Raw genomic sequence first — 26,566 nt, forward strand, 5'->3', positions numbered from 1 at the left:
GGTTTGTAATAGGAACTACCTTGCTTTTGTGTTCAACCTTTTTTTCTGTAGGTGTTTACAAAATATTGCAGAGTGACAAAAACTGGTGAAGTTCTACAAAGCATTTCAAGCCCACCCATGATTTTATGGTGAAGTACTGCACAACTCTGATGAAAAACAGTGTTAATGTAGTTTGCTGTGAAGCTTTTAAAACAGTGTCTGAGAGAGTCCCCTAGCTGGAGAAAGCCTGCAGGATGTGTCCTGCCCCACCCTTCACCAGCTTCACTTGGGACCACAGAGAGGGCAAACCCTCTAAAATCAGAATCTTTCCTCTAGTGATGGCTGAGTCAATCCAATAATGACCAAAATGCTGGAAGCCTTTTGCTCTGACCCCACCATTTATAAACCAAGTCTCAGCATGCAGGAAGGTTTTTATAGCTGAAGAGCAATGATGGGATTTACAATTCAAACACTGACGGCACCTTAAATATAGTGACCCACAGGGGAGTTATTTTGTTCAAATATACTCTTTCAGGCTCCAAATGCTTAAAACAACAGTAAGAAACACCAGGAAAGCAGCATGGTCCTTCTTTGCTTAGGCCTTGTCTTCACTGTACAAGTTACTTTGAGTTAATACTCTTTGGATCCCCTCTTTGAGCCAGGTTTGAGTGAAAGATCCCATTGTTGGCTTTCAGAAAACATCTGCAGAGTCTCCTGCAGGCAAAGCTGTGGCAGCTCTGCCATATGCCCAGCTGCCCGGCAGTGTGGCCAGCAGCCGAACCATTCTGTCAGCAGCACAGCTGGATTAAAAGTCCCCCTCAGCTCTGCCAGCTCAACTGCTCCATAGTGGCTCTCTGGCCTGGTTCTGTCTGCTGGTTGATAGTAGACCTCCTTTCTGCTACTCCTAAAATAGTTCATCTGACTCTCCTGTGGGCTCAGGGCTTCAAAATAAACCCCCACGGCATATCATTAGCTTAAGCATCAGCAGCACTCCAGCGTTAGTAACATCTTTTCCTACTACTGAAAAGGCAGTTTTGAAACATCTAAGGCTGGGGCCATTCATGCGTAGAAAGAGATCATACTGGGAATAAAATGTGAGTTTAACTCAGAATTTAACCATGCAGAAGTACATGCCATTCAGTTAATAGTCCTGAAACAAGCTTTCCACAACATAATGGATTCTGAATCACTCTGCACCTTTGAGTAGCCAGTTGTGCCTGTGCAAAGCAGCACAACCACTGCCTGCCCTGCAGAGAAACCACGCAGCAGAGGTGCTCTCAGCTTTGCTCGGGTGCAGCAGGTGGGACACTGCGTTACAGGAACCTATCACGTTCATCTGGGACAGCACACAGAGCTTTGAGAAGATGCTATCAAACTTTTAATAATAAGGTATCACTTGTGTTATTTACATCTGACCTCAAAATGGCTATAATTAATAGAAATGTATTTAGGTTTTACATGTCCTTAATTTGAAACACTTGTCTGTAGACTTTAGTTCATGGTGATATGAGTGATTTCTTAAGGATTGTTTCTTCATTCATGAATTAAATACCCCATGCAAACTAGTTTTGCTGTGCTGTATCACTATAAGCAGGTTGTTGAGAGAGGCACCAAATTAATGTTTGTTTGGTTAGAGAATAACAGCTGCTATTGCAAATTAATTACTGCTTTGCCTGGCTGCATCTTCAGCAATGCCTTCAACATGCTAATTCAATGCAGCTTAATAATGTATTTCTGAAACCAAAGGGTTTTTCCCCAGGATGCCATTTAAATTAGTTGTTCACTTGAGAGTTTTGAAAAAGGTTCATGGAGGTGATGAGGCAGAAAATAGAGAGGAAAAGTGCTGAACCTGTGCAACCTGTGGCCTGTGCTGCTTTATATTTTTTACTTCACTTTTCATTTTAAGGGAAGGTGGGAATGTGCATTTGAGGGCAGACTTTATTCATGCACTATACCAATCTTTTCCTAAAATCTTTTTGTCTGTATGTTGTACATTTAGTTGTGATTATACATGACTAGTAACACTGGCATACATTTACTGATGCTGTTCCTCAAAAGGCTTCACTTGCTTTAAAAATACAATTGTCCTTTGCACTGTGTTTGATTTTACATGCTGTGTAACTTCTTTTTTTCCTATTGTCCTGCTCTAAAATGGTCTCAATTAAGGGTGTCTCAGGACTTCTGTTTGGTTACAAGTCCACCAAACAACAGCAAAAGAATAAAGAGTATTGACCTTTAGTAAAGAGTATTATGAAATAAATAAAGCCCAGGGAAGAGTCTGGCAGGATACCCTCAGGAAACAGACTGTGGTAATACAAAATACATTAAAAAGTACCTGTAAAACTTCTGTTGCAGTAAGTTAGAGGCAATGATTCCCTTTGCTTTAAAAGGTACCTTAGCACAACTGGCTATTCTAAAATAATAAAATATATTTACCAGTATTGTTTTAACTGTATGATTTTAAGCTGTAGTTTGTTTTTTATTTCTTCCTCTCAGGATGAAAAGAATCAAGTATTAACAACAAACATTTGGCTACAAATGGTGAGTTCTGAAACAAAGCATGTTCTTTTTTCCCCTTTGGTCTTTGAATTTAATCTGGTGAGGGGTTTGAATTTTAGGAACCTTTCAAGCTTTTGTTTTATATCATGCTACATAGTGGACAAAGCTAAACTGAATGGAAAACTGTGAAGCTGAGATTTAGGTCTTGATGTTGTTTCAGGTATTTCTGAAAACTTTTAATAATTGGAGTCACTACATCTAAGTAAGTTACTAACTCATTCTAGTTGATTTAGTCGTGCTAAACTCTTGATTGTAATAAGATACCAGTGTCCTAAGAGTCCCCAGTAGAGTAACTGGAGGTGCAAGTGCCTTATCATCCATTTTGACAAATCCATTATGTTGTCATAAATAATTTGATTGTGAAAGAGAACTATACATGCAAGAAATGCATTTCATCTGTAACAGCTGTTCTGATCAGCACTCTGAAAATGGAAACATTGCTCCAAAGAGGTTCGTTATCTCCTGAGAACTGCTGCCATTGTCCCAACTGAATGTCCCTGCCATCCTACTTCCTTTGCTGTCCATCTCCTTAAGAAATGCAAGAGGATTTTAATTAAAATGGCTATGCTATTCCCATGTTGTTCGAAATATTGTTTTTCAAACATAGGATTTTCATCAGAAGTTAACTGTGAACATGAGAGGGTTTTTTAATGTTACATCTCCAAATTCTGTCTCAGCTACATGACTAAGTAGGTATTGGATCATCCATTTCCTAATGTTCAGCTAGGAGCAGTATACTTTTTCCTGATTTCCCAGTTCCTTTTGCTCACGCAGGATGTTCATTTTTCAAACAGTGGCTTTATTTTACCTTTTGTTGCAATGTTCAGTTGCTACAGTTGTCACAGAATTTCACATCCTCTCTTATTATTTAACCGTAATTACTCCTACCATTAGATAGCACAGCAGAGAACTTTGCCCCCACTAACTCATGGCAGGTGTTGCTGGGCAGGAGTAAGTTTGACTGCCTCTTTAAGAAATGGAACAGTTAACAGAATATTCAAGAGGGAGAGTATTTTGACTTTCTTTTCTCTGTAAAGTTAACTAGTGAGAGAGCTGCAAAACTAAGACTTAAAATGAAGAAGATACTTCTTACCATGCTGAATACTGTGGGCTCCTGATACTTCCACAAAACATTTCTACCATCGTTTTGAGCTTTACAAAGACGGGGTGATAAGGGGAGCTTTCTGCATATGATAGCAGCTAGGGTGAGAATTTGCCATTAGTTTTATTCCCATCTGTATTACCGAAACTGAACTGTTTAAGTAAAGGTTTACAGAAGAGTTAGATTATTCAAGACAAGCCTGCTGCTTCCACAGAAACTTCACACTTTTCAGTCTCTTTCACCAGCTCATTCAATTAAAATGTAATTTTTCTTTTATTGTAACATTTTTTGTACAGCACCTCTCTTGTACTGTGGTAGGCCTTACAAACAAATGACCTGCGAAGGATAGCTTGGCTATTCCATTTATTCACAAAGAAAAGTTGACATGGAAGAAGCATTCAGCTCATGTTATTTTACAGGTTTGTTGTACAGTAAGATTAAAACTGTCAAATATCCTATGTTTTTGACTTTGAGCTACAATCACAACAACTGCTATGATTTCTTACCAGGAAACAGATGGCAATTCTTACTCAAAAATCTATCACTTATTTTCCTTCTCTTTTATACTTCAGCATCCTTGTAAAGACTTATTTTCCCTAAATAAATTCCTGATTCTTTTATATATTTTGTATTTCTTTTGATTTATTGACCTTAGCACATACTGTATGTGGAGTGTGTTAAAATTGTAAAGAGCAGATCACTTGATTACTACAAAAATGGAGCCACTCTTCATCACCTCTGTATATATTTAAAAAAAATAATAAATGTGTTTCTGGATTAACTGTCTATTAATGGTATACTAGACATATTCAAAGCATGCTTAAGGCAATTATATATCATTTTATTATGCTACATGGTCTGAAGTAATTTCTTCCCTGAATATCCCTCTCCACTCCCTTTCTTGATATACATGTCTGTATAATCTAATCATCACTGAAATACATAAATATAAAAACTAACCTGTGAGAAAGGGGAATATAAATCTAGTATTTATATGTGCATACTCTTTGATCCTGACCACTATCTCCATGGCAATGCTGTTCAGTATCAAAATCTTACACTTGATCTAAGTTACAGCAGGAGCCTTGCCTAGTCATACGGATTAATACTAACGCAAGTACCCCAAGCTGTTGGCTGTTTTAATCCACATCAAATGTACTTCATCTACAGTGGAGATTGTAGCTTTCAAGTCAAAATGAGGCAGCTCGTGTCCAGCTGGATGGGAAGCACTTTGTACACATGGCTAAACAGAGCAGCCACAGAATCTGCTTAACATTATCTCTAATACAGACTTAAATTTACTGTAAAAATTGATGTAAAATTTCTGAAAAAAAGAGATGAGAGGCTTATAGAAGCTGTGTAGAGATGAGCGTGGGAAATACACATAGTTTAATTAGAGAACCATGAATGGAGCAGACAGTGAAAAGAAAAATCTATGAACAGAGCTAATCAGATATTCTGATTTAAGATTTATGTAGAAAACTATTACCTGTAAAGCAAAACGAAAAAACAATGCAAAATTCAGATCAATTGTCCAAGTTACAAGGTGCTACAAATTCATAGTAAAAAAGGAACAAGATAAATATGGAAGAACAGCTATTTTCCCTGTCAGTGGAGGCTGTTGGCTGCTCCACCTCATGTCTGTCATCAAATTATTACAACCTGAGAATTTCCAACAACAGAAAACATAGTTGCCTATGAAGATAAACGTAATTGAAGTTAATGTATGAATTGTGAAAGAAAATCTGTTCTATCCCAAACTGGCACCTGAGACAGCATGAACAATAAAATACAAGCACCTCAAATCTTCTTTTAAAGGCTGTTATGTGCACTGCTGTGTGAACTGAAAATGAGATTTTTAAGCTTTTCATTGAGCTCTAGGTGGCCTAAGTCACCCCTTCTAAACATTTCACTGCCTGAAGCTAAATAGTGTCTCTCTAACAAGAGAACACCTATTGTTTCAGGCTATCCAGTCTCTAGAGAACTACAGTCAATCAGTGCATGAGATGACCCAACTTTCTGTATTTCTCAGTACTGGATAGATCATTATCTACAATGGAACGTGTCTGAATACCCAGGAGTGAAGAATGTCCGTTTTCCTGATGGACTGATTTGGAAGCCAGATATTCTCCTCTATAACAGGTAGACACACCCTATTTTTTTTTCTTGGGAGAAAGGAGGGAAGGCTTTAAAAGACTTTTCTAAAGCTTTCTAGGTTTTTAGAATACTGGAAAATTACCAGTCTCCTGTTACACAACAGAAAGTCATATTTACAAATACTTCATATAAACAACATCCTGCCTACCACCACTTCCAGTTAGGTTTTGTGAGATGATTAAAAAATGAAACTTTCCTGCCCCTGTTTAATGGCACAGGTAGCAATGATTTCCTTGTAAATTACTTGTTTAGTCTAAATGTTTACTGGTGAATTCAAATCTGACTTTTGACTGCTTGCCTAGTTTTATGGCTTGGGTTTCACCAGAGGCAGGACAGGTAAATGCCAGTGAGCATGTTTGCATTTTCCCATGTCCAGTTTTGGTGTCACTCTGTCTTCCTGCTACAAAAGCAGCTAGAATATTTGCTGCTCTCATCTTCAAACTACCTGTTCTGAGCTGGACTTATTTCTGGGACAGACAGGTTGCCATCAATCCACTGCAGAACCTTTGACTGACATTGAGAGATTCTTTGGCTGCACTATTATATGGTAGTTCCTATTGTGGAATTTAGTTTAAAAAGATGAAGTGCTGAGAGCTGTCTGCTCTTTAACAACCTGCCTTTTTCTGCAGCTGTGGGCCTATGTGCTATTCACCATGTACTGGAAAGGCCTCATATCTGCTTTGTCTATCTTGAACTGGCTCTTTTTTGGTAGCCAGGGTATGTTGTTATTTTTTTGTTCATGCAGATCACATGAACCTTTTGTCTTCCTGAAGGCTTTTTTCCCTCTGCTTCTCTGCCATATGACTAGTAAGAAGACAGCCCTGCTGTGTTTATCGACCTGATTCCCCCTCCCCACAGGAGCTGCTTTTTGTTGCAACAAGCCCTAGAGAAGAGCTGTACCCAATGTGTCAGCTGCAGTTATGCTCCCTTTTGCCACTTGATGATCACTTCTATGATCAATGTCACTGTCACAGGTGTTGTTGAATTGTCATGACGTGGTAACAGCAGGCAGTGACAGCACTTGTCAGCTCCTTAGTGCCTCTCCCCAGGGCCTGCGTTCCTGCTTGGCTCAGCATGCTGCAGTGCTCCTCTCAAAGGTACAATTAACACTGAATGATTCAAGGTGATCTCCACTGGAGTTCACCATACTTATGGTAGCTGCCTGTCAAGATTACTTCTTGTTTATGTTTAAGCATGGCAATTAGCACTTCAGTTGTCCACACACCAGCCTAAAAAACCTTTCAAAAGCTCTGTACACAAAATGGAGCAGCATCCAACCTGGACAGGTGTTCTTGCAACATTAACCTTGCTTAATGTATTTTTCAATGCAAATTTGTTCTCTTGAGCATTTATTTCTAGCTAACTTGATTCCATAAACAGCAGCATTCTTGGGAGAATACAACAAACACACCCCTTTCTGGTTTTCTGCTGAATAACACGCTGTGTATGCCATGAAATTGGTAGTCTACAACAGCGGCTCAGAGCTTTCCAAAAGAATAAATTATGACAAGATTCTTGCTCGCATACATCACATACCTGAGAGACACTTTCAGTGTGTCTTAGGATTTATGCTTGATTTAAGCAAGTATACCCAAAATAAAAGGGGTTTTTTATTTAGAAATTAGTAATATTAATACATACATGCTAACTGTAGGTGAAGCGCATTATAGAATGAGAAGGGTAACTTAATAACCTGAAAAAAACAAAAACACTAGCCTTCTGTTAATACAGGTTTTTTAATCTTGTGATTGTAACTATGGCAAAATCATAAAGCAATTATGCTACAGTGTTTCTATTTCAAGCACATATTTAATTAAAAATTTTAATCAGAGTTTAGTCAGATAGCAAAGCTATTTTAAACAAATTCTTAGTCCTGAAAGAAATTGGATTGGGAATGTTATGGTGTTCTCTTATAGCGTCATCTTATATTGAGATAGATGCTTTCAATTTCTATACACTTCATTAGCAACATGCATCTGCAGTTACAAATAAATTAATGAATTCATTTTTCATTTTAATGAATGCATGTTTCACTATGTCATGAGCCTTTATGCATCTTGCTGCAGCCTGATACAGAGAAACTAGTGGCAGCTGTATTAAGTTTTAGAACCAGTCTATTGTGAAGAGAGCGGCGCCAGTTCATCTGTAGTTTTCCTAAGGGAAAAAAATCTTGGCCTGTGTACAAATTCTAGGATTGAGTTAGTGTCATGTGTGGCCATCTTCCACTTTGTTACTAAAAGTCCTCATTTCTGGTGGTATTTTCCAAACACCTATATAGTGTCCAGTACTTTATGGAATAACAACAATTCTGGTAGTTATGTCTCATTTAGCAGTTTTATTTTTTCAGTTTCATAAACCTGAGATTCTCTAGATTGGTCCCAGTGGGATTATTTCTGCTATGTACAGCTTTGTCATCTCAATGTACTGCAGTCAATATATGCTTTTGAGTGGTTATATCCTGAAGAAGAAATGTAGCAGAAATGGTTTTCTATCATTACATTTGAGCACAGAGTCTCATCAAGCAAAGGCATAGCTACTTGGTGGATTTTAAAAACAATAAGCAGCAACACTGTAGAAAAAGACATGCTCCTTTTTCAGAAAAAATCATTTGATATTTGATTCTACGTACCTCTTGATATTCTTTCAAGAATGTGTTTTCTTAGAGGCAAAATCACATGGCAAAGAAACCTAGGTTCCTTGGTCATTCATGTCCTTTTGAAACTAATTTTTGCCAATTACCAGGAAGAGTAGCAATGTCTTAGAAGCAGCCCCGATGCTGAACTGCCCTCTGCTCGTGGGGAAGAAAACAGACAGAAACTAGCCTAGGAGGCTAAGAATTTTGCTTCTAGTCATTAATTTATGCTGTACAAGTAATTTGTGTGATGTGGATATTTTTACATCCTAGATTTGACTACTCGAGTTTCACCATGTAGCCCTTACTGATTTCAAGTCAAAGGCATTACTTGTCTATGTCTAATATAGAAACCTGTTGCAGGACTTTAAGTCTGTTTTTCCAAGGAAATGAGACTTACGGCTCTGTGTGTGTGCACACCTGTGTGGATATATGTGCTTGTGTATGATCTTGCTGCTTCTTTCCCCGATATCCCCTAAATCAGTTTCTGCCAAACTTAGCAGTGCAATCAGTAGAGAACTTAGCAGTATCAGTTTCTTACAAATGTCATGAAAACAGGCAGCCAGGATGAGGGGGTAGAACAAGTAGTGCTCCAGCTGGAGGAGAAGCTGCCCCCTGAGTGCAGAGGGTCCAGCTGTGTGAGCTGGGCAGCTCTAGCAGAGCAGGCTGCGGCAGCTCCACTGCCTCAGCTCAGCTGCCTGCTCCCCTCAAAGTGCTACAATCCCTTCATGCGATACACACACTATTTAGGCTTTTCTGCTTGTCTTCAGAGTTCAAATTAAATAGTTGCAAAGATTTTCAACTCTGTGAGCCTTCTGCTCGCCGCAGGAAAGTGCAACTGCAGGTGGGAAAGTAATTACTTGGATTTAGTTTTTTCTTGTCTGCGTATTTCACAGACCACTCCAGATATTATTTAAATGTAATTTCTTACAATACATAAGATGAAAATAAAATGCAAAGTAATGATGATTAAAATAAAGATTGCTTCATTTTAGCTCGTGAGATACAAAATTTGCATCAGAATAGATCAAATATTAAAGTCCTCTTTTAAAAATAAATATTTCAGTACAGGTTTTCCTACTGGAAAAATATACCATTAGTATACTTCATTTTCTGCCAGAATTTCAAATAGTTCGCTTTCTCTCCATCTCAGGTTCTTACTTTATTTTTCTGATGATGTTTTAGAAGGTTTTTAGAAAATTATGAAACGCTAAACCACTAATAGGCAGAGACATCAGAGACTTTTCATGCTCAAACCGTCCTAGAGACAAGGCAGAAAGCACAGACTGCAGCAAGAAGCCAGACCCTGAGGCTCATGCGACCTCCTTTGTCCTGCCCCAGGGCAGCTGGCACTGGATTTGCCTCGTGCACCAACCCATCCCCACAAGGTGACTGTTGGGAAACTACAAACACCACAACAAAGTGCAACAGCCTGTATCTCATTCTGCTGATCCCCTGCACAAACGGAAGCCCAAGAAGGGAGCCTGTGTCTACAATCAGGGCCAACAGCCATCAGACGTGACCCCAACTCGGCAGTTCCTGAATTAATTTTGAGATGCAAAGATCACGTACTGCTAGTACCTTGCCAGTACATTCTGTGCAATTTAATCTAGACACCAACTTAAATAGCTATGACAATTTCTTGAATACCTAGGCCCCGAAATTTAAAGGAGGTATAGATCAGAATCTGAGATACCTTATCACAGAATCCTGCAGTAGTAAACAAGAACTGTAAAATAGAGCACCATGCTATATGAGTGTATATCCATAGCAAAGCTAAGTAATCTAAACATCTTAGAGTGATTTAAGTCAGCAAACTTACTAAGCTTTTCATAGGAAAGAGTCTTTATTTCATCATCTAAATGTTTGAAAATAGGTTGTTTCCCATCAAGAGGTTCTTAACATGTTAATGCCTAGTAAATTCCTGATTCATAGTGTCAGATAGGTAGTTGAGATATTCCTTGGCACTAGCTGTCAGTTCATGATTTGAAGCACTCTCCAGGTAACATTATGAACGGCTAGCACCACTACACTGGCACCTCTAGTAGGGTTTCTTTTTTTTGCTGAAATCAGTTTGTGGTTCTGAAGCAGATAATGAAGGCTGGAGCTGCATTAAACAGTCTTACGTATGACATGTATTATAGTAATAACATTCAGCCATGCAGATAGGTAGGATGAGCACTGGAGTATCCATCTCCTCAGTATTCCTTAGCTGCTGTTAATGTAGACAGCAAGAGAACAGATTTCCCTGTACGGTTGCTTGAGAAGTTTGCGAAAAGTGCTTACTTTGCAAATGGAAATAAGTGGAACCACGGCAGTGTAAAGACTGCAGTGGCACAGGTGAGCAGCGAGAGCCAGGTGGCTCACCCTCACCGCTGCTCTTCAGGAACAAACCCAACAGTATCAGGCCAGTTACTCTGAGGTCACAGAGAACTGGTGACAGGAGAAAAGCTGTCAAGTTCTGGGGGAGAAATAATCCTTTTCTGAAGCGCAGATTTGTCTCACATATTCTTAGCCAAAGAGCATATAACCCATTTTGTTTCTTCCCTGTTCTAGTGCTGATGAAAGATTTGATGCAACATTTCACACTAATGTTCTAGTCAATTCTTCAGGACATTGCCAATATCTGCCACCAGGTAGGCTGTTTGCATGCCATAAATTTTGATAACTCAGACTACTTATATATAGTGAGGTTTCAAATTTGACATCAATTGTCTGATTTTTTTAAATTTAACTAGCTATTATCTTACTGATTTAAGCCTAGATGCATCATGAATTACATGGTTAACACTTCTGTAAAAAAGCACCGTGATAAATTTTTTATTGCAATTATGTAAATTCTTCTGTAATGCACTATTTCAGAAGTGCGGAAGTATAAAAGAAGATAAAAATAAAACTCTTAATATAAAAAAGATCTTGTTTATGAAAGCCGTGGCAATACTTAATTAAAAAAAAATCATTAATTTGGCTGTTTCTTCTACTAATATGTGAACTTTATAGTAAGATTCTTAGTAACATCTTGGATGTATCTTCTATTGGAAATGATTCACTGGATGCTTCATCAAAGTAATTTTTAGTCTGAAAGGAAAGTAGTCTGTGTTTGACATTCACGTGATATCAGGAATACATCACTGACTCTCTGGATGTATAGCAGTGAAATACTGTTTCTGGTCCCAAACTCAATTAGCATAATTCTTAGAATTAACTGTTCCTAGAATCTGAATTTTAGAAACTACAGCAACAGAGCCAAGTGCCTTCCAGACAAATGAGGTTTTCCATCTAAGATCCCCAGAGGATTTCAAGGGTCTGCCTGTTCTTTTGATTTAGGATGTTCCATTTGATGGGGGGTTTTCAGTTCAATTCTGAAAGCTGCTAAATGACAGGGCCTGACTCAACAAGTGAAAAATAAGAAGCTAGCTTTCCTGAATAAATCAAAATAATGTAAAAGATAGACAAAAATCTTTCAAGATTTCTTATTTTATTCAGTAAAAGAAACAGAAGAAATGGACTGCATATTCTGCTTCATCTTTTTCTGAAATATAGTATCTAGAAAATCTGAGCTCTCCTCTAAATATTCTCCCAATATGTGACAAAATGGAAATGTAGTTCAAAAGTAGTTTATAAAATCAGTACCTTAATAGTGCAGTTCTTTCCCTTTTCTGTGCCTGACTTTTGCTATTTACAAGTCAAGACACAACTGAGATTAAATACGCTTTACAAGTAAAAAAACGAGGGCACAATGTAGAAAAAGGTATGGTGACAAAATGTACGTAGAATTATGTGGAACAAGCATTTGAATTAAGTGGTATTTAAAATCCAACCTAGGCATATTTAAAAGCTCGTGCTACATAGATGTGCGCTGGTTTCCATTTGACGTTCAGAAGTGTAACCTCAAATTTGGATCCTGGACTTATGGAGGCTGGTCCTTGGACTTACAAATGCAAGAAGCAGATATATCTGGCTATATTTCAAATGGAGAGTGGGATTTAGTAGGTAAGCTCTTGATTTCTTATTTACACTGTGAACTTGTAACCTTGTCTCCACCGCTGAAATGGATGGAATAATGATTGGGAAGTGAAGACAGAAATTAAATTAATAAATGACCTAGCTAGTGACATTTGAAAGTCTGAGAACAGATGTCAGGTGAAAATCAACATAAAAAGTAGGTCACAAAATTGCTGCTTGAATTCACTAAGTATCTTTTATCCGATTTTCCTTTATTATCTGACAAAAATGACTTAATTGGGATTTAAGCTTAAAGAAGTTGTTTTACCTATAGTAAAACTTAGGAAGCTACATTTATCCTTTTTAAAAATAATCACTACATAACATAATTTATTCACATTAATTTATGCTTTTCTTCCTTTTCCCTCCTCCACAGGAGTTCCTGGGAAGAGAACTGAGAGTTTTTATGAATGTTGTAAAGAACCTTACCCAGATGTAACATTCACAGTAACTATGCGACGTAGGACTCTCTATTATGGACTCAATCTTCTTATTCCCTGTGTACTGATATCAGCACTTGCTTTGCTAGTTTTTCTGCTTCCTGCAGACTCAGGAGAAAAGATCTCACTAGGTAAATCCGTAATAGGATATTTTAAGTATGACTGAACCAAAGGAAGTCATCCTTTTCAAAGTTTTTTGAACAGTCTTAGTAGGCAAGGAGGAATAGCTTGTGTGCCCTTTTCTGGCTCATGAGCTATTTTTACCGTTTGATGCTGAAGCCATGTGATGTTTAAGCCTTCCTAGGCTATGCTGAAGTTGTGAAATGGAGAAATTCCAGCCAACCGAGCAGAAGCACAACAATTCCTGACTGCCTTCCTTAGGAAGCAGGGCTTCATTTTTTGATGTTTATCTGATGAAAAATCCCATGTTCACTGAGTAAAGCTTAAGTTTACAAATGTGCATTTGAACACTTTAACATTAAATTCTTAATATTTCTTTTTAATAGTGGGTTGTATTAAGAGCCTAAAGTGCCTTCTCAGAAATATTGATTCTAACTGCTACTATTCTAATTTTTATAGCAAATTTTAACTACAGTATTGGTTCATGAAACAAATCTGATGACTTGGCCCTTAAGATGGAGGTTAAATATGTAATGAAACATTTTGCCTCATACAAAACTGTAGATACACTGGCTTCTACTAAGTGAAAATAGCTGTTAGAAGGTAGAAACAGAACTGACATTTCTCCAGAACATCCTTTAATTGAGTAATAGCCTCTCTAATCAAGAAGTCCCTCTTCATATTTCAAGATTCTTTGTCCCTAAATCCTTTTCCACCTTGCAATGACTTATTGTTTGAGACCAGTCCTGAGTGAGTTCTGTTCCAGAAAGATGGGAACTTGTCACTGAAAAGCAGAAGTCAAACTCCAAAAATCAAACTGTCAAGACAGCTTGGGCATAGCCACGTGCAGGACCCAACAGCTAATATCAGAAGATATCAAAGTCTGTCCAGGAGAGCAAATCTGTTTTTCAGGAATTTTATGCATTACACCACCTGTAGCTTCCCTGTCAATTAATCAAGTGTCATACGTTCAAATACTCAAAATCACACCATGTTTCTAAAGCAAACAAGAAGCAAGAATTACTTTGAATTACCTCAGCTAATTAGCAAATGGTGATAAAAGCTGAACAGCTACATGGGCCTAAAAATATATATGTCTGTGCAAGCATTGGTACTAGTTTGGCAGCACTGCTACCCTGAACTTGAGGTAATACAAGAAAGGACAGGAGCACTACTAATTTGCTGGTGCAAGGGTAACTGTGGGAGTGTATCTTGCAAAGAGCCTGCCTTCAGGTTCATTTTCTGCTTCTTACTGCCTTGTAATCACAACCTGCTGATCTAATTTCATACTTCACGTTTATCTTTCAGGTATAACAGTCTTATTGTCTCTCACTGTCTTCATGTTGCTTGTGGCTGAAATTATGCCAGCAACATCTGATTCTGTGCCCTTAATTGGTAAGCTAACTACAGCTTTTATTCACTTTTATCTTTTGTCAAATGAGGGGCAGTGACTTTACCAGCAGTAAGGCAAATTACTACCTTTACAATGGCCTACTGCAACTGAATTAGAAAAATGTTGCCAATTGATGAGAAGCTCTGATAGGTTGATTCCCTATACAACTTCCATGCTTTCTGCTCTGAACAAAACAGAGAACATATGTGTATTTTGGGAAAGCATAAAGGAGTCAGTTAGCCATGGAAGAAGTTGTTGCAGTTTTGACACAACTGACCAGACATTAGGAATACAAAGCTAAACATGATTAAATCTTCCCACTGTAACTGCTCAAACAAAGATAAACTTCTCAAAAGAAGTACTAGCCAGTCCCCACAATACTGGTGAAAGAAAACTAGGAGGACAATTGTTTTCAAGGTTGCTTAGAAAAGGCAGGTGCTTAGTTCCACGAAGACAATTACTAAAGACTGGTCTCCTCTCAAGTGACTGCTGCTCTGTCTGCTTTTGAGAAATGTTTCACAAATACCTAAAGCAGCATATGTATCACTACACTGGGAAAAGAACATAGCACCATGTATGTATGTATATGAATACCTCTTATAGCTACAAAGCTGTATCAACCAAAGTATATTGCTGTAATTATCTCTTTATTTTGCAGCTCAGTATTTTGCCAGCACTATGATTATCGTTGGTCTTTCTGTTGTCGTCACTGTTATTGTTCTACAATATCATCATCATGATCCAGATGGGGGGAAAATGCCTAAATGGGTAAGGTTTGATTTTCATTCACTATCCATTGCATAAATGTCCAGTTCAAGGATGTGATAGAGTAGCTAGTGACCCATGTCTACTTCTTACTGTTAAAAACATAAAAATCCTTCCTAAAGGCTTTGTTTTGAAAAGTAGTTTCACCAGAAATGAGATGGCCAGATACCTTTCACGTGGTTTGATTCCCAGAGAGCATCTATGTGCAAGAGAGAGAATGAATATGCCTCAACTTGCTTCTGTATTCAGAATCTCCTTCACAACAGCTAGAAGTACCTCAGGATTTTGCTAAAACCTACATATATAAGTGAAGGTGATATTTTAATAAGCTGCAGATGTCAGAAGTGAAACAAGTAGAAGGAAAGAATAAGGTGCTGATGGAGATTATAAATGCATGAAATACAGTAGCCTCAAGGTTCAACTGTGCAACTGCTACATATTTAGCTGCTGTGCATACAGACACATCAGGAGCCTAACAAACACTTGTTAAAAATGGCTGCTAAAGTGGAAAAGAAACTTGCTCTGAAAATCCTCGTCTTTACACTTGTTGTCAAAAACATCTGTAAAGTGTGAAGAAAAATTTAAGTCTTTTCCTAAGCACATACAACTTTCTTTATACTATACTTCTGCGAGTGGTTGTTTTTACAGAGAACATTACACTGATATTGGATCACAAAATATCCATGAGTATTATCAGCTAACTGGCCACTCTTCCTGACTTCACCCAGCTCACGGCAGCATCAGGCATTACTGAAGATGGAAAGACCTTTCTCCCTTTTTTTCTTCTCTCCAGAACAATGAATTATTATTATCCTGATTAGGCAAAAAGAATGTACATACAGCAGTGCCCTGCAGTCAGGAGATAATGAGATATTCCCTGGCCTATTCTGGGTTAGTGACTTTAAAATAAATTTCAATGAATAAAAGATATATGTTTAGACATGTGTTTGATGACCTGAAGGGGACCAATGTTTAGTACTGAGCCGGACATCCTCAGGAAACAGTGTACTTGAGGTGGACGAGAGAGCTTTAGTGTTGAGAAGCTGAAGTCCATGAAACATTATTTGGATAGTGGCGGATTTTGGATCATGCCCTAAGTTAATGGAATATTATCCTTCTTGGTAAAGCCTCAGAATGTAAATAGAGTAACAGGGCAAGATCTGTCTCTGGTTGGGATGTTTGCTTGGATATAATATCTACTCCAAGTAGCAATCCACAGTCAGAATAAATGGAACAAATCTAAGATTAATTATAGTGTAAGATTTTCACATTATATGAGACAATAATATTTAATTAGTTCTCTGGGAAAGAAACCCTGGAATGAGCTCTTAAAATCTGACAAATAAATTACAGAAGCTTGAATCTGAACTGGAACAGTCTCTGTCTTGTCTGCACTTTCTGTAAGGCTAGATTAAGGCAACGTGGAAAACAATAAAATGGTATACACTGATTAAATTTGCAAAATATTTTTAAAAAATCAAAATATTTTTTCCATCTTTTCTCCATGCTATATCCAGATCTGTTTTCTAAACTCTGCAATCAACTGTCATGAAAGCAACGTGAAAACAGAGCTCAAACATTATAGAGCTTGGTGGTTCAGTCCAGGCCAGTATGGCACCTGTTTTAGCAGCCCCCTCCAAACAGTAATGTCATGTGAATTTAATACTAGAGCACAAATATAAGTCAAAGAATTGTAATTATTTATAATAAGACTATTATAAAGTAATTCTTCTTCAGGAAGTGTTTGTGGGGGTTTGTGTTTCGTTTTGCTTTTTAATTCATGGTTTCTAGTAAAGATGGACAAGGCTGCCATATTGCAGTTCAAGTGCAAGGAAGAATCAACACTGTGGAGACTCCCATCAGACAAGGGGGGACTCCCAACAGTGATCAACAGCACTGCTAGAATAAGAAAGCAGCCTCAGTGATTGGCAAATTAATCAGCTGGAAAACTCTGGCACCATTTTCCAGAACTCCTGTGCAGGCCAAGCAGAGACCACGGACCAGTCACCCAGGCTGCAAAAATACCAATACTAAAGACGGTGGCTGTGTCAAGATGTGCTTATTCTCAAAAATTTTCTTTCAGACAAGAATCATCCTTCTCAACTGGTGTGCTTGGTTTCTGAGGATGAAAAGACCAGGGGAAGATAAAGTGCGTCCTGCCTGTCAACATAAACAGCGTCGATGCAGCCTGTCCAGCATGGAGATGAACACTGTGAGCGGACAGCAATCCAGTAATGGGAATATGCTGTACATTGGGTTTAGGGGGCTGGAAGGGGTCCACTGTACACCTACCACTGATTCAGGAGTGATCTGTGGGAGGATGACCTGCTCACCAACAGATGAAGAAAACCTGCTGCACAGTGGGCACCCCTCTGAAGGTGACCCAGATTTGGCAAAAATTTTGGAAGAGGTCAGGTACATTGCAAACCGGTTCAGGGACCAGGATGAAGTGGAAGCAATTTGCAATGAATGGAAGTTTGCAGCTTCTGTAGTGGATCGGCTCTGCTTGATGGCTTTTTCAGTCTTCACAATCATTTGTACAATTGGTATTTTAATGTCAGCACCAAACTTTGTAGAGGCTGTGTCTAAAGATTTTGCCTAACTCCTAACTACAATCTGATTCTCTGAAGTATGATATGTAGCAAATAAGAGTGTGGGTTTTGTTTGACCGCTTGGTTTTAACGAGTATGCTGCCTCTCATTGTCCACTTTCTTTTGCCCCCCTCTCTGGTCCCGAGTTCCTTTCAGAAAAGCAGCACCATTGCAGAGGGGAAGCCAAGGATTCCCCCGGGCTGCCCGTGCACAGCTCCTCTGAGCTGTCTTCCGTGGGAGATGCAAAGCGGCTGCGAGCCCCTTCAGAATGACACGGTATCGCACCACTGTCTCTTACACATTTTTTGAACTGCCTGTTACAGAATAACAGGTAGGCGATGCCAGGAATGTCACTTCTTCAGACTTTGTTATAAACAATAGAAGGTGGTCCATCTTAACTGTTTGAAAGAGTGACTGTAAACACATTTAGGAGAGGATTAAATCCAATAGATGGAAGCCCAAACAGCAGAGAGAAAAGGGAGAAAGAGGTTGCTTTTCAGTTACTGCTTTTTCTTGAGTTATGGTATGCAGCTCTTCAGCTCACTCATAGCCAGTCAGACCCATAAACTTCCACCATGCATTTTACATAGAGCACACGGCCTTTACAGCATTCTGAATTTGTCTGAGACACCAGAAACCTGAAAATTAAGGTGATACATCACATAACTTGTCCTTTTATATCTTTCTGGATTTGACCTAGAAGTTTGGTCTGAATCCTTAAACAGGCTTCACAGTAATTTTTGCAGGGTTTACTACTTCTTCCTTCTCCCCAGAAAGACATTCTTTCAACTCATGACCTTTTAACTATCAAAAAATTACACACACTTGTCTCTTTACTGTTAACCAGATTCCAGTGTGGAAAAAGTAACTCAGTGTCTTTTACAGGCTTAAGCATAAATGAACAATCTAAAGCAGAAGAGAAGCCATTAAATCCTGAGATTAAGATTTTAATTTAAAAATCAAATGTTATATGCTTAGCTCTCTATAGACTTCCTTCTGTTGAGTCACCATAACATGTTTCTACAAGAAAACTTCACCTTCTCTGCTCAGTTTATCATCTGGAGAGCACTAATGAATAATAAAGCTTTCTTCAGTTTGATATAAACTATGAACTGTATAAATATATATTTATATATACACACTTCATATATGTCCAAGGAAAGGTTAAGACTTAAATACAAATTATCTTGTCTACACAGACATTTGCAAAGACAAACCTAATAGTTCATAACTTCATTTTTTCTGATTCTGAAATTCTCCCATCAAAATCTGCTTAGTTTTCACGTGACTTCGATATCTCAATGAAAAGGGCTGAGCTGAGAATACCAGAAAGTTTGTGTCTACAAACAGCTGAGAATCAGCCTGTTGCTGACACACAGTATTCCTGACCAGTGATTAAGTGGGAAAAGATGTGAGGGAGCATTACTTTAGCACTGACTGCTTGCTTTATCCTACAGAATCCCAAATTATTGGCTGAGGTCCTCGGAGACACAAATGGAGGCCTGTTGTTGTACCATGTTTTTACTATGAAATTAACTCAAGGCCTCAGTTTCTCTCCTAAGATGGGTTAAAATAAAGTGACTGAAATGCACATTCTCCCTAGGTAACTATTTCCTTTCCAGAGTCTGCTCCCCTGAAAGCAGGAGAATCAAATTTAATGTAAACCAAGCCCAGAGTCACCACAGGTACAGTCCATCACCTGAGTGAACACCTTGGTCGAGCACCTTCATGCCTGAGAAAGGGGCAGGAGGAGTGAAAGGAAGGCAGGGTATTTCTCACAGTTTGTGAATTCTGTCTTCCTCAAGGTTCATTCAGAATCTCGCACAGCAAAGATAGGAGCAAAGCATTCCGATCCTTCTTGAAAGCTCATCTTGAAACTGTGCCTCAGATTATCTGTGAAGAAGCTATACTTTCAGGAAGAATTATTAAGAATTAGCCATGCAATAATTCCTGCAAATAGTTTCTAGTTCGTAGATTGCATATGAATAGGAAACTATGAGTCCAAAATTGGAAATGTAAGTTTTGTTCATTTGTGAATAGCTACACATATCATGTGGCATGTGTTGCTCTTCTGAGTATTGTTTCTAGACTAGGCTTCCTGATGCGAATGTTGATTTGCATTGGTATTTTTTCCTTCTGCAAGTATTCTTAAGTAGCTACATAGAATGTTCCATTTAGTCTTTGGGGTCCTGTTGGAGAAGAATTTTTCAAGAAGACACGAAGACTCTGGGGACTGCCTTGTGCAATGGGACACAACTACCGCAATCACAATACAAGATGCATGTAATATAAAAAGCATGAGAGTCCCCCTCTTTCCACCTGAATTCATTTACAGTATCTGTAGAAATCATCTTGCTAAATACAGAGTTCTCTACAGAAGGATGGAAAAAGCAATTCACAATTTGACAGTAAACTTCAATATCAATGACAGACACACCTACGCTTAAAAACTGGAGACTGGTATTTGGCCTTTAGAGGAGTCCTGCCAAAGCCTAGCACAGAGCTTGTAATACTGTCAGTGAATACCAGCTGTGAGACACCAGCACCACGCCTACACTACTGCCTTTATCCTGGGCAGGATTAATGAAAAGGCACCAAGGGGACAAGTGAATCCTAATTTTCCCACTGTTAACACAACCTGTAAACATTTGGTAATAAGATTATTATAAATTTTAAAAGCAACAGTGACAGCTTCTCAGTTACATTATTTTGCATATAAGTTAATTTTTCCTGTAACTGAGCTGAGTAAATTTGCTATGTTTCTTGTCAAATTGTGTGCGTCTTAAATATATGTGCGTATCCACTACACAATATTTTGATCTAAATGCTGAGAAAAATACTTATTTACAGCTCTGAGCACAGAGATGAAAATTAATTGCTGTATACAGTATGTGTATATAATATAGGTGGTAAGGGTTTCTTATCATCTTACAAGTCCAGAGAGAGGATAAGCAAGTGGTTCACCACAACTAAGCTATGACTTGTTTGACAAATTCAAAAGCTCACTCTAGAGCTCAGCTGTCAGGTACAATTCTATGTGTGAACAATGTATATTACTTCTTCTGTTTTTATATTGAATTGTATTAAATATTTAAAAGATTTTTTAATATTTAACAAATTTTATTTAAGTGTTAATTCCAAAAAGTTCCAAATATGAAATTTAAATAAAGATAAATTATTTAAACAGTATTTAAAATATTAAATTATTTTATATAGCAATTGATAATACTATTTAAGACTTTTTGAAGGTTTCTTTAAATTCTCTTTGCACTCTTGCTAGCTGCAGGATTTTATCTGAACTCACCTGTGACAATTCAACTTTTCACCTTCTCTAACAGGAGAAGAAGGTAAACCAAAGTCCCAGATTTTCCTTCCTTTCGTTATACTATTTTTTACATCAAGAAACATTGCATAAAGGGCATTAGAAAGAGATGTTACATCTGTCAGGTACTGATTGTCATATAAGTAATTCAATACCTTTTCAGTCCAGTACAAATAAAATATTTAGATCAAGAGACTTTTGATTCTTTCTCATTTTGCTAAGATGGAAATAAATTCAAGTGGTAGAAAACATAAATAGCCATAAAAGAAAAAAAAAAAAAAGTCTTTGGATATTTCGATTCAGGATGACAAAGGTCTTTGATAATTAAAAATACATTAATATCCTCCTAGTACACCAGTCCCACACCAGACATCTACTACTTCAGTCTTACATAAACGATCAAAGTTAACTGAGTAGGATGGGAATACCATACAAGTTTTGGACTGGCCTCAGTGACAATATTAATTTACTTCTTGAAGTTTAGCACAGAAGACTTAAACAAGAGAGGAAAAATAAAAGCATTCCAGCTGAATAAACTGTTGGTTTTGCCAGCTGCAAGTGTTTGTTGACTACTGCTGAAAATGCATCTAATCAGCAGAATATCCCCCAAATGGAGGAAAAAAACCATGTCAGTAGATTTTGCAGACAGAGGAGTTGTGCTGCCCACATGCTGAAACAGCTTCCTGAAAAGCCTTCTCTCCCTACAACATCCTGCTGAGCATCTGCCAGTAGTGAAAATCAAGGGTTGCTGAATGCAAGACTTTATTCTCTTATTACTTCCAAAAGCTTGTAAGGAACAGCTGATGGAGAACAGTTTGGTCAACACTCCAAGTCATACAGCGTGCCATTGTTACTGAATCCAACCTGTCTTTGGCCAAGAGCTGCCAGGGTCACAACGTCAGCTGTTCCGGTGAGGCCATGGTGATGGGTGCCCACTCCTCCAAAGCCAACACACCCACCCCCTCTTCCAGAGTGCTGACAAGCAGTACACAGCACGTCAGACTTAGTGCTAGACTCCGGCATGGTCAGACAGGCTCAGCTCAGCACACACCAGGCCATTTCCTGGCACTGCGTATAAACCTGCCATCACACATACAGCTCTGAAGCACCCGAGAATGGGGATTAACATCAGGCTGCTGTATGCTACCACTCTCAGGCAGCTGGCTGGTTAACATCAGACTGAAAGCTGCTTTGGTGTAGGAGTTTACACATGAACAGACCCAACATCACTGCCCTGTGGGTGGCAATGTCCATCAGAGCACTGGGTCCTGTGGCTATAGAGAGTAGTAGTATCAGCCACCTGATTTTAATCCTATAAGGACAATCAGAATATATTTTCTCTTCAACAAAATTATTTCTTAGCCTAACCTCATGATATTAAAACACCAGTAAATCTTAAAAGGCTATAAACAGAGCCTGCATGTTACAGCAAATCTAACCTGGTAATCAAACAGGACCTTAGAAGGACCACAGCCACAAATGGAAGTGTTCCATTTTTCATATTTTTTTTTCCACATTGCTTCTGCTGCTTAGAAGAAAATTTCAACGTTTATGTAACATTTATTTGTGCTATTAAGCAATTTGCAGATGATGGTAGAGAGAGAAAACAAACAACAGTCTCTCACACTCCAATGACCACATTCAAAATTGCAATTTATTAACAGAACATGAAAGTATTCAAGTCCAAAACGTAGCATCAGTGTCTTATCTATACCCTCACTGTAAGCCTATTACTAGTAAATCACTGGGTTTTCAGAACTGCTGTGCTTTGTCCCTGTAATAAAGCTATACAGGAATAGCAGTTTAAACTCCAAAATCATTTGAACAATGTGTATATTTCACCTGAAAACAAAACCAAACCAAACCCACTCAGTAACATCCATAGAGGTTTTCCTCTTGACTAAATAATTCAGGATACAATCCAGCACCTCAGTGCCTATAAAAAGTAGAGAAATCTTTCTACGGATTCTAGAAGTCTGGGATAAGGACCATATTCAGTCCAACAAACCTCACAGTTATAAGTTATTAGTTAACAAACATTAAATATTTATATTAAATCAACTTCAGGCTTAGAAATAAAAAAATCTGCATCCTAGAGCAAGATATATACACAACATCCTTCAGACAATATTGCCAAGTAAAACCTAATTAGCAGACTATTTTGGTCAGAATAAATGTTATAGGACCAAGATTCAGGAAGAGTAAGTCTAACCTTTGACCCAAGAGAGACTGTAGTCACAAAACTCGACATTATCATGTGCACGAGAAGGAATACGCTCCAGTCACACATTCAGGCCTGTCACGGCGGAGGAGCCTTCCCAGCTGCAGCAGCACACCTGCAGGGCAGAGCAGCCTCGCCACTTCCACTGCGCTGCATCAAAAGGGAGTAAGCTCTGCTGGTTCTTCCAACTATGCTCTGTACATGGGTACAAGATGAATATACTGTCCCCACTGGTTAGTGCTTAGCTCTGCTTGTAAGATAATTCTTTCTTTTGATGAGGTAATAATGTAAGTGACTCGGAAGTGATGGGTTGCAGTACATTGCTCAATTGATCTTTTCTTAAGACTACCAGAAACTGGCTTAACCTGGACTAAGCTGAAACCACGTTAATGATATGCACAGTGGCTATTCCTTCTTCACTAAGCCAGTTTTAAAACCTATTGAAGTTAAACCACTGTGACTTTCTTTGCAGTGGAGTTTAACACTCATTCATTATCCTATCTGCAGTTAGCAAAGACCTGTTGTAACATTGCTTAATGATATTTTACACACCATCCATGTTGTTCATAATGGAAAGTATCTTGCAGTGAAGAGACCAGAACCAAGGATAAGCTGCTGCAGTACTGAATCTTCTAAAACAAGCTGTACAAGGAAAAAGGGCATAAGAAAGACTGGTAGAGAATGGTGGCAAGGCAGGTTTGATATCATCCGCAACAGTGAGCTGTGACATAGGGCATCAGTACCACAGCTGCACAGCCAGCCATAGGAGAGGTTCTTTACTACCAGCAGCAAAGCAACAGCCTGTGCTGTTTGTGGCAAGTGGGGGCTGAGAGAGGGCAAGTCCACACTGACTGGGGACAGACCTGTCACAAATGGCAACACTTCAGTTTGGGTCTTTCACATATATGTGCAGAGCCTCATTTGAGACAAATGATCTGAACTGCACTCCATTTCATGACACACATGTGCAAAGATCTAGAGCTGGTCATATCTTGAAGCCCTCTTGTCCCTTTTATCTAACTCAGAGAACATGTCTCTGCCCTCCTCCTGTTTCTACAGTACAAATAAAGTCTGCTTCTTCAAGGAGACAAAGTTAAAACAAAATATACTCAAAGATGTAAATAAAAACTTGAAAAATAATCTGAAAAATATATGCAGAACAAACTCAAAATCTGTATGATTTCAGTTGCTAAAGATACACTGGAATTCATAGCTTTCCAGTAGTTTTTCAGTTGCAGTAATATTCCATGGCTTTTAGAAGGCCAGCTGACAAATGGGATGGGTTAACAACCTTCCTGCTGAAATTTTGAAGCAATCTCTGTGGGCAGAATAGGGTATAAGGGAAAACCCCCACAGCCAGCACAGCTTTTAGCCTTAGTGCACTATAGCCTGTCTTATAAAAAAGCTCACTGTTCATTTGTAATCATTTAATGGATTGCTCTGCGCACACAACAGAAGCCAACCTGTAATGAATGGCACTGCGGAGATCTAAAGCGTCCAACCTCAGTTCTGAAAGACTGGATCCATGCCCACTAAATACAGTAATAAAAGCCCATTTATTTTCTTATGCACTTTCGCTGGTGCGCTGGAAAGGTCCTATCTACTTGCAGCAATATAAAACCTGCACAGTGCAAATTCTGCAGTTTGCATCTCCGGGCATTGGCTTTATTATATTTTAACAGTAAACCTACCTCAGTGTAAACATCAGGAGATTTATCCCAATACTATATACAAAACACACCTTCATTTGCAACTTCTGCAAGTTTAAACTCTTCTGCCCATGCTCCAAAAGCCCCAAGAACAGTGGTACCGTGTCTTTGCTCAGCAGGCAGAATAATAACAGCAGCAGAAAGATGCTTTCTCAGAGCTAAATAATGTCAGAACTTTTTACACAAAACCAGAGCACTTTCTGAATTGCAATATTTGTCATCTTTGATACATACACCTAAATTTAGACCATTTGGGCTCAAAAGTAACTTAAATGATTTTCCAGTTCTTTGAGATAGAGATGGCATTTTTCATGTCCCTGTTTTCTCATTAGTATGCAGTGTTTGGTCAAAGAGCTTTCATTACTGACAATTTCCATAAGGGGCCTTCCCCTCTAGAGAGGGTGCTAAATGTTTTCTCTTAAAGACAGGTCAGTGTGGAAACTTCAACAGTCCTTCTGTAATGCCACGATTTGTGTAATTGATTTGGAAAAATAATCTGTGCTACAGAGCATCATGAGGATATGGGTACCCCATGCTATTTTTCCCCAGACCATAGCAGCATTGATTTTCCCATTCACCTGGCAAAAATTAAAACACTAAGAAAAGAACTCATCCTTCATGTTACCTGACACACAGGCCTATGCCCCAAGCATATTTTCTTTGCTTAACTTTGGTACCATGAGTGAATGCAAGAGATTATAGCCCAAAGTGGAACTATTATTACAGGATTTTGTTTTGTTTTTGAACACTCCTCTAGCCTAAATGATGAAATCACAGAGTAGCTAGAACACAACATATGTGATAGCAGACCCAGGCCAGGAAAGCAGATGTACTTAAGCTGGTGAAGCGAGATGTGTTTGTCATCACAAGAGTGGCTCAAAGGAAACTGTAAGGCAGTGAACTTCCAGCTCCCACACTGCTGTTCTCTGACAGAGCCCAGCACGAGCTCTTGCTGTGTCACAAAGCTGCTGAGGATGCGTGAGCGTAGAAATGCTGGTCTGCACACAGGCAAAGCGTGTCATAGAGTCATTCGATACAAGGCAATAATCTGCAAGGAAAAGACTAGGCAGAACTTCAGAGAAGGAAAACTGCAGTGAAGAAGTTCAACCCTTTCTCCAAGAGGTGTTCCTCTTTGCCTATCCAGCTAACAAGCCTGTCAAAGTCTGTCAGCACGTATGAAGAACACTCTATCACAGTGTATTTGGAAAGATTTATGTACTTTTTTTTTTTCTGGCATGATTTTATGTGTATATTTAGCTTTATTTTTTTAAAAAGGTATTTTCTAGATAAGGTGTGAGCAAATTTTATTTATTTTATTCACTTGCTGATTGGCAAGAACCAGAGCTGAGGCAAATTTAAACCTTTAATGTCTTTTACTACCTAAATATTGAATAAAACTTTTATCCTCTTTTTAATAATTAATTTTCTTATCTAAATTGTTACAGCTTTAAGCTTTTCAAACACATAGGTTTTAGGTAATAATTTAAAAGCAGTTAAAATGCCTAAAGAACCTCAGCCCAATTTTCAATCAGATTTGCACATTTAGCCTTGAAGGGCTCATATTCTCAGAG

The 26,566-nt window shown here is 38.5% G+C and overlaps 1 protein-coding gene across 1 annotated transcript in view; it reads left to right on the forward strand.

Moving 5' to 3' along the window:
- CHRNA7 (cholinergic receptor nicotinic alpha 7 subunit) overlaps positions 1–20,932 on the forward strand; it is a 37,913-nt gene extending 16,981 nt beyond the window's left edge. The window contains exons 3-10 of the mRNA XM_065076998.1: positions 2,476–2,520; positions 5,673–5,782; positions 10,986–11,065; positions 12,255–12,422; positions 12,811–13,005; positions 14,303–14,389; positions 15,046–15,155; positions 17,236–20,932. Of these exons, the coding sequence (XP_064933070.1) occupies positions 2,476–2,520; positions 5,673–5,782; positions 10,986–11,065; positions 12,255–12,422; positions 12,811–13,005; positions 14,303–14,389; positions 15,046–15,155; positions 17,236–17,754 (1,314 nt within the window). The 3' untranslated portion in view covers positions 17,755–20,932. The remainder of the gene's footprint in view (positions 1–2,475; positions 2,521–5,672; positions 5,783–10,985; positions 11,066–12,254; positions 12,423–12,810; positions 13,006–14,302; positions 14,390–15,045; positions 15,156–17,235) is intronic.
- Positions 20,933–26,566: the final 5,634 nt, after the last annotated feature.

The sequence above is a fragment of the Columba livia genome, chromosome 11 (assembly GCF_036013475.1).
Source record: "Columba livia isolate bColLiv1 breed racing homer chromosome 11, bColLiv1.pat.W.v2, whole genome shotgun sequence".
NCBI lineage: Eukaryota > Metazoa > Chordata > Aves > Columbiformes > Columbidae > Columba > Columba livia.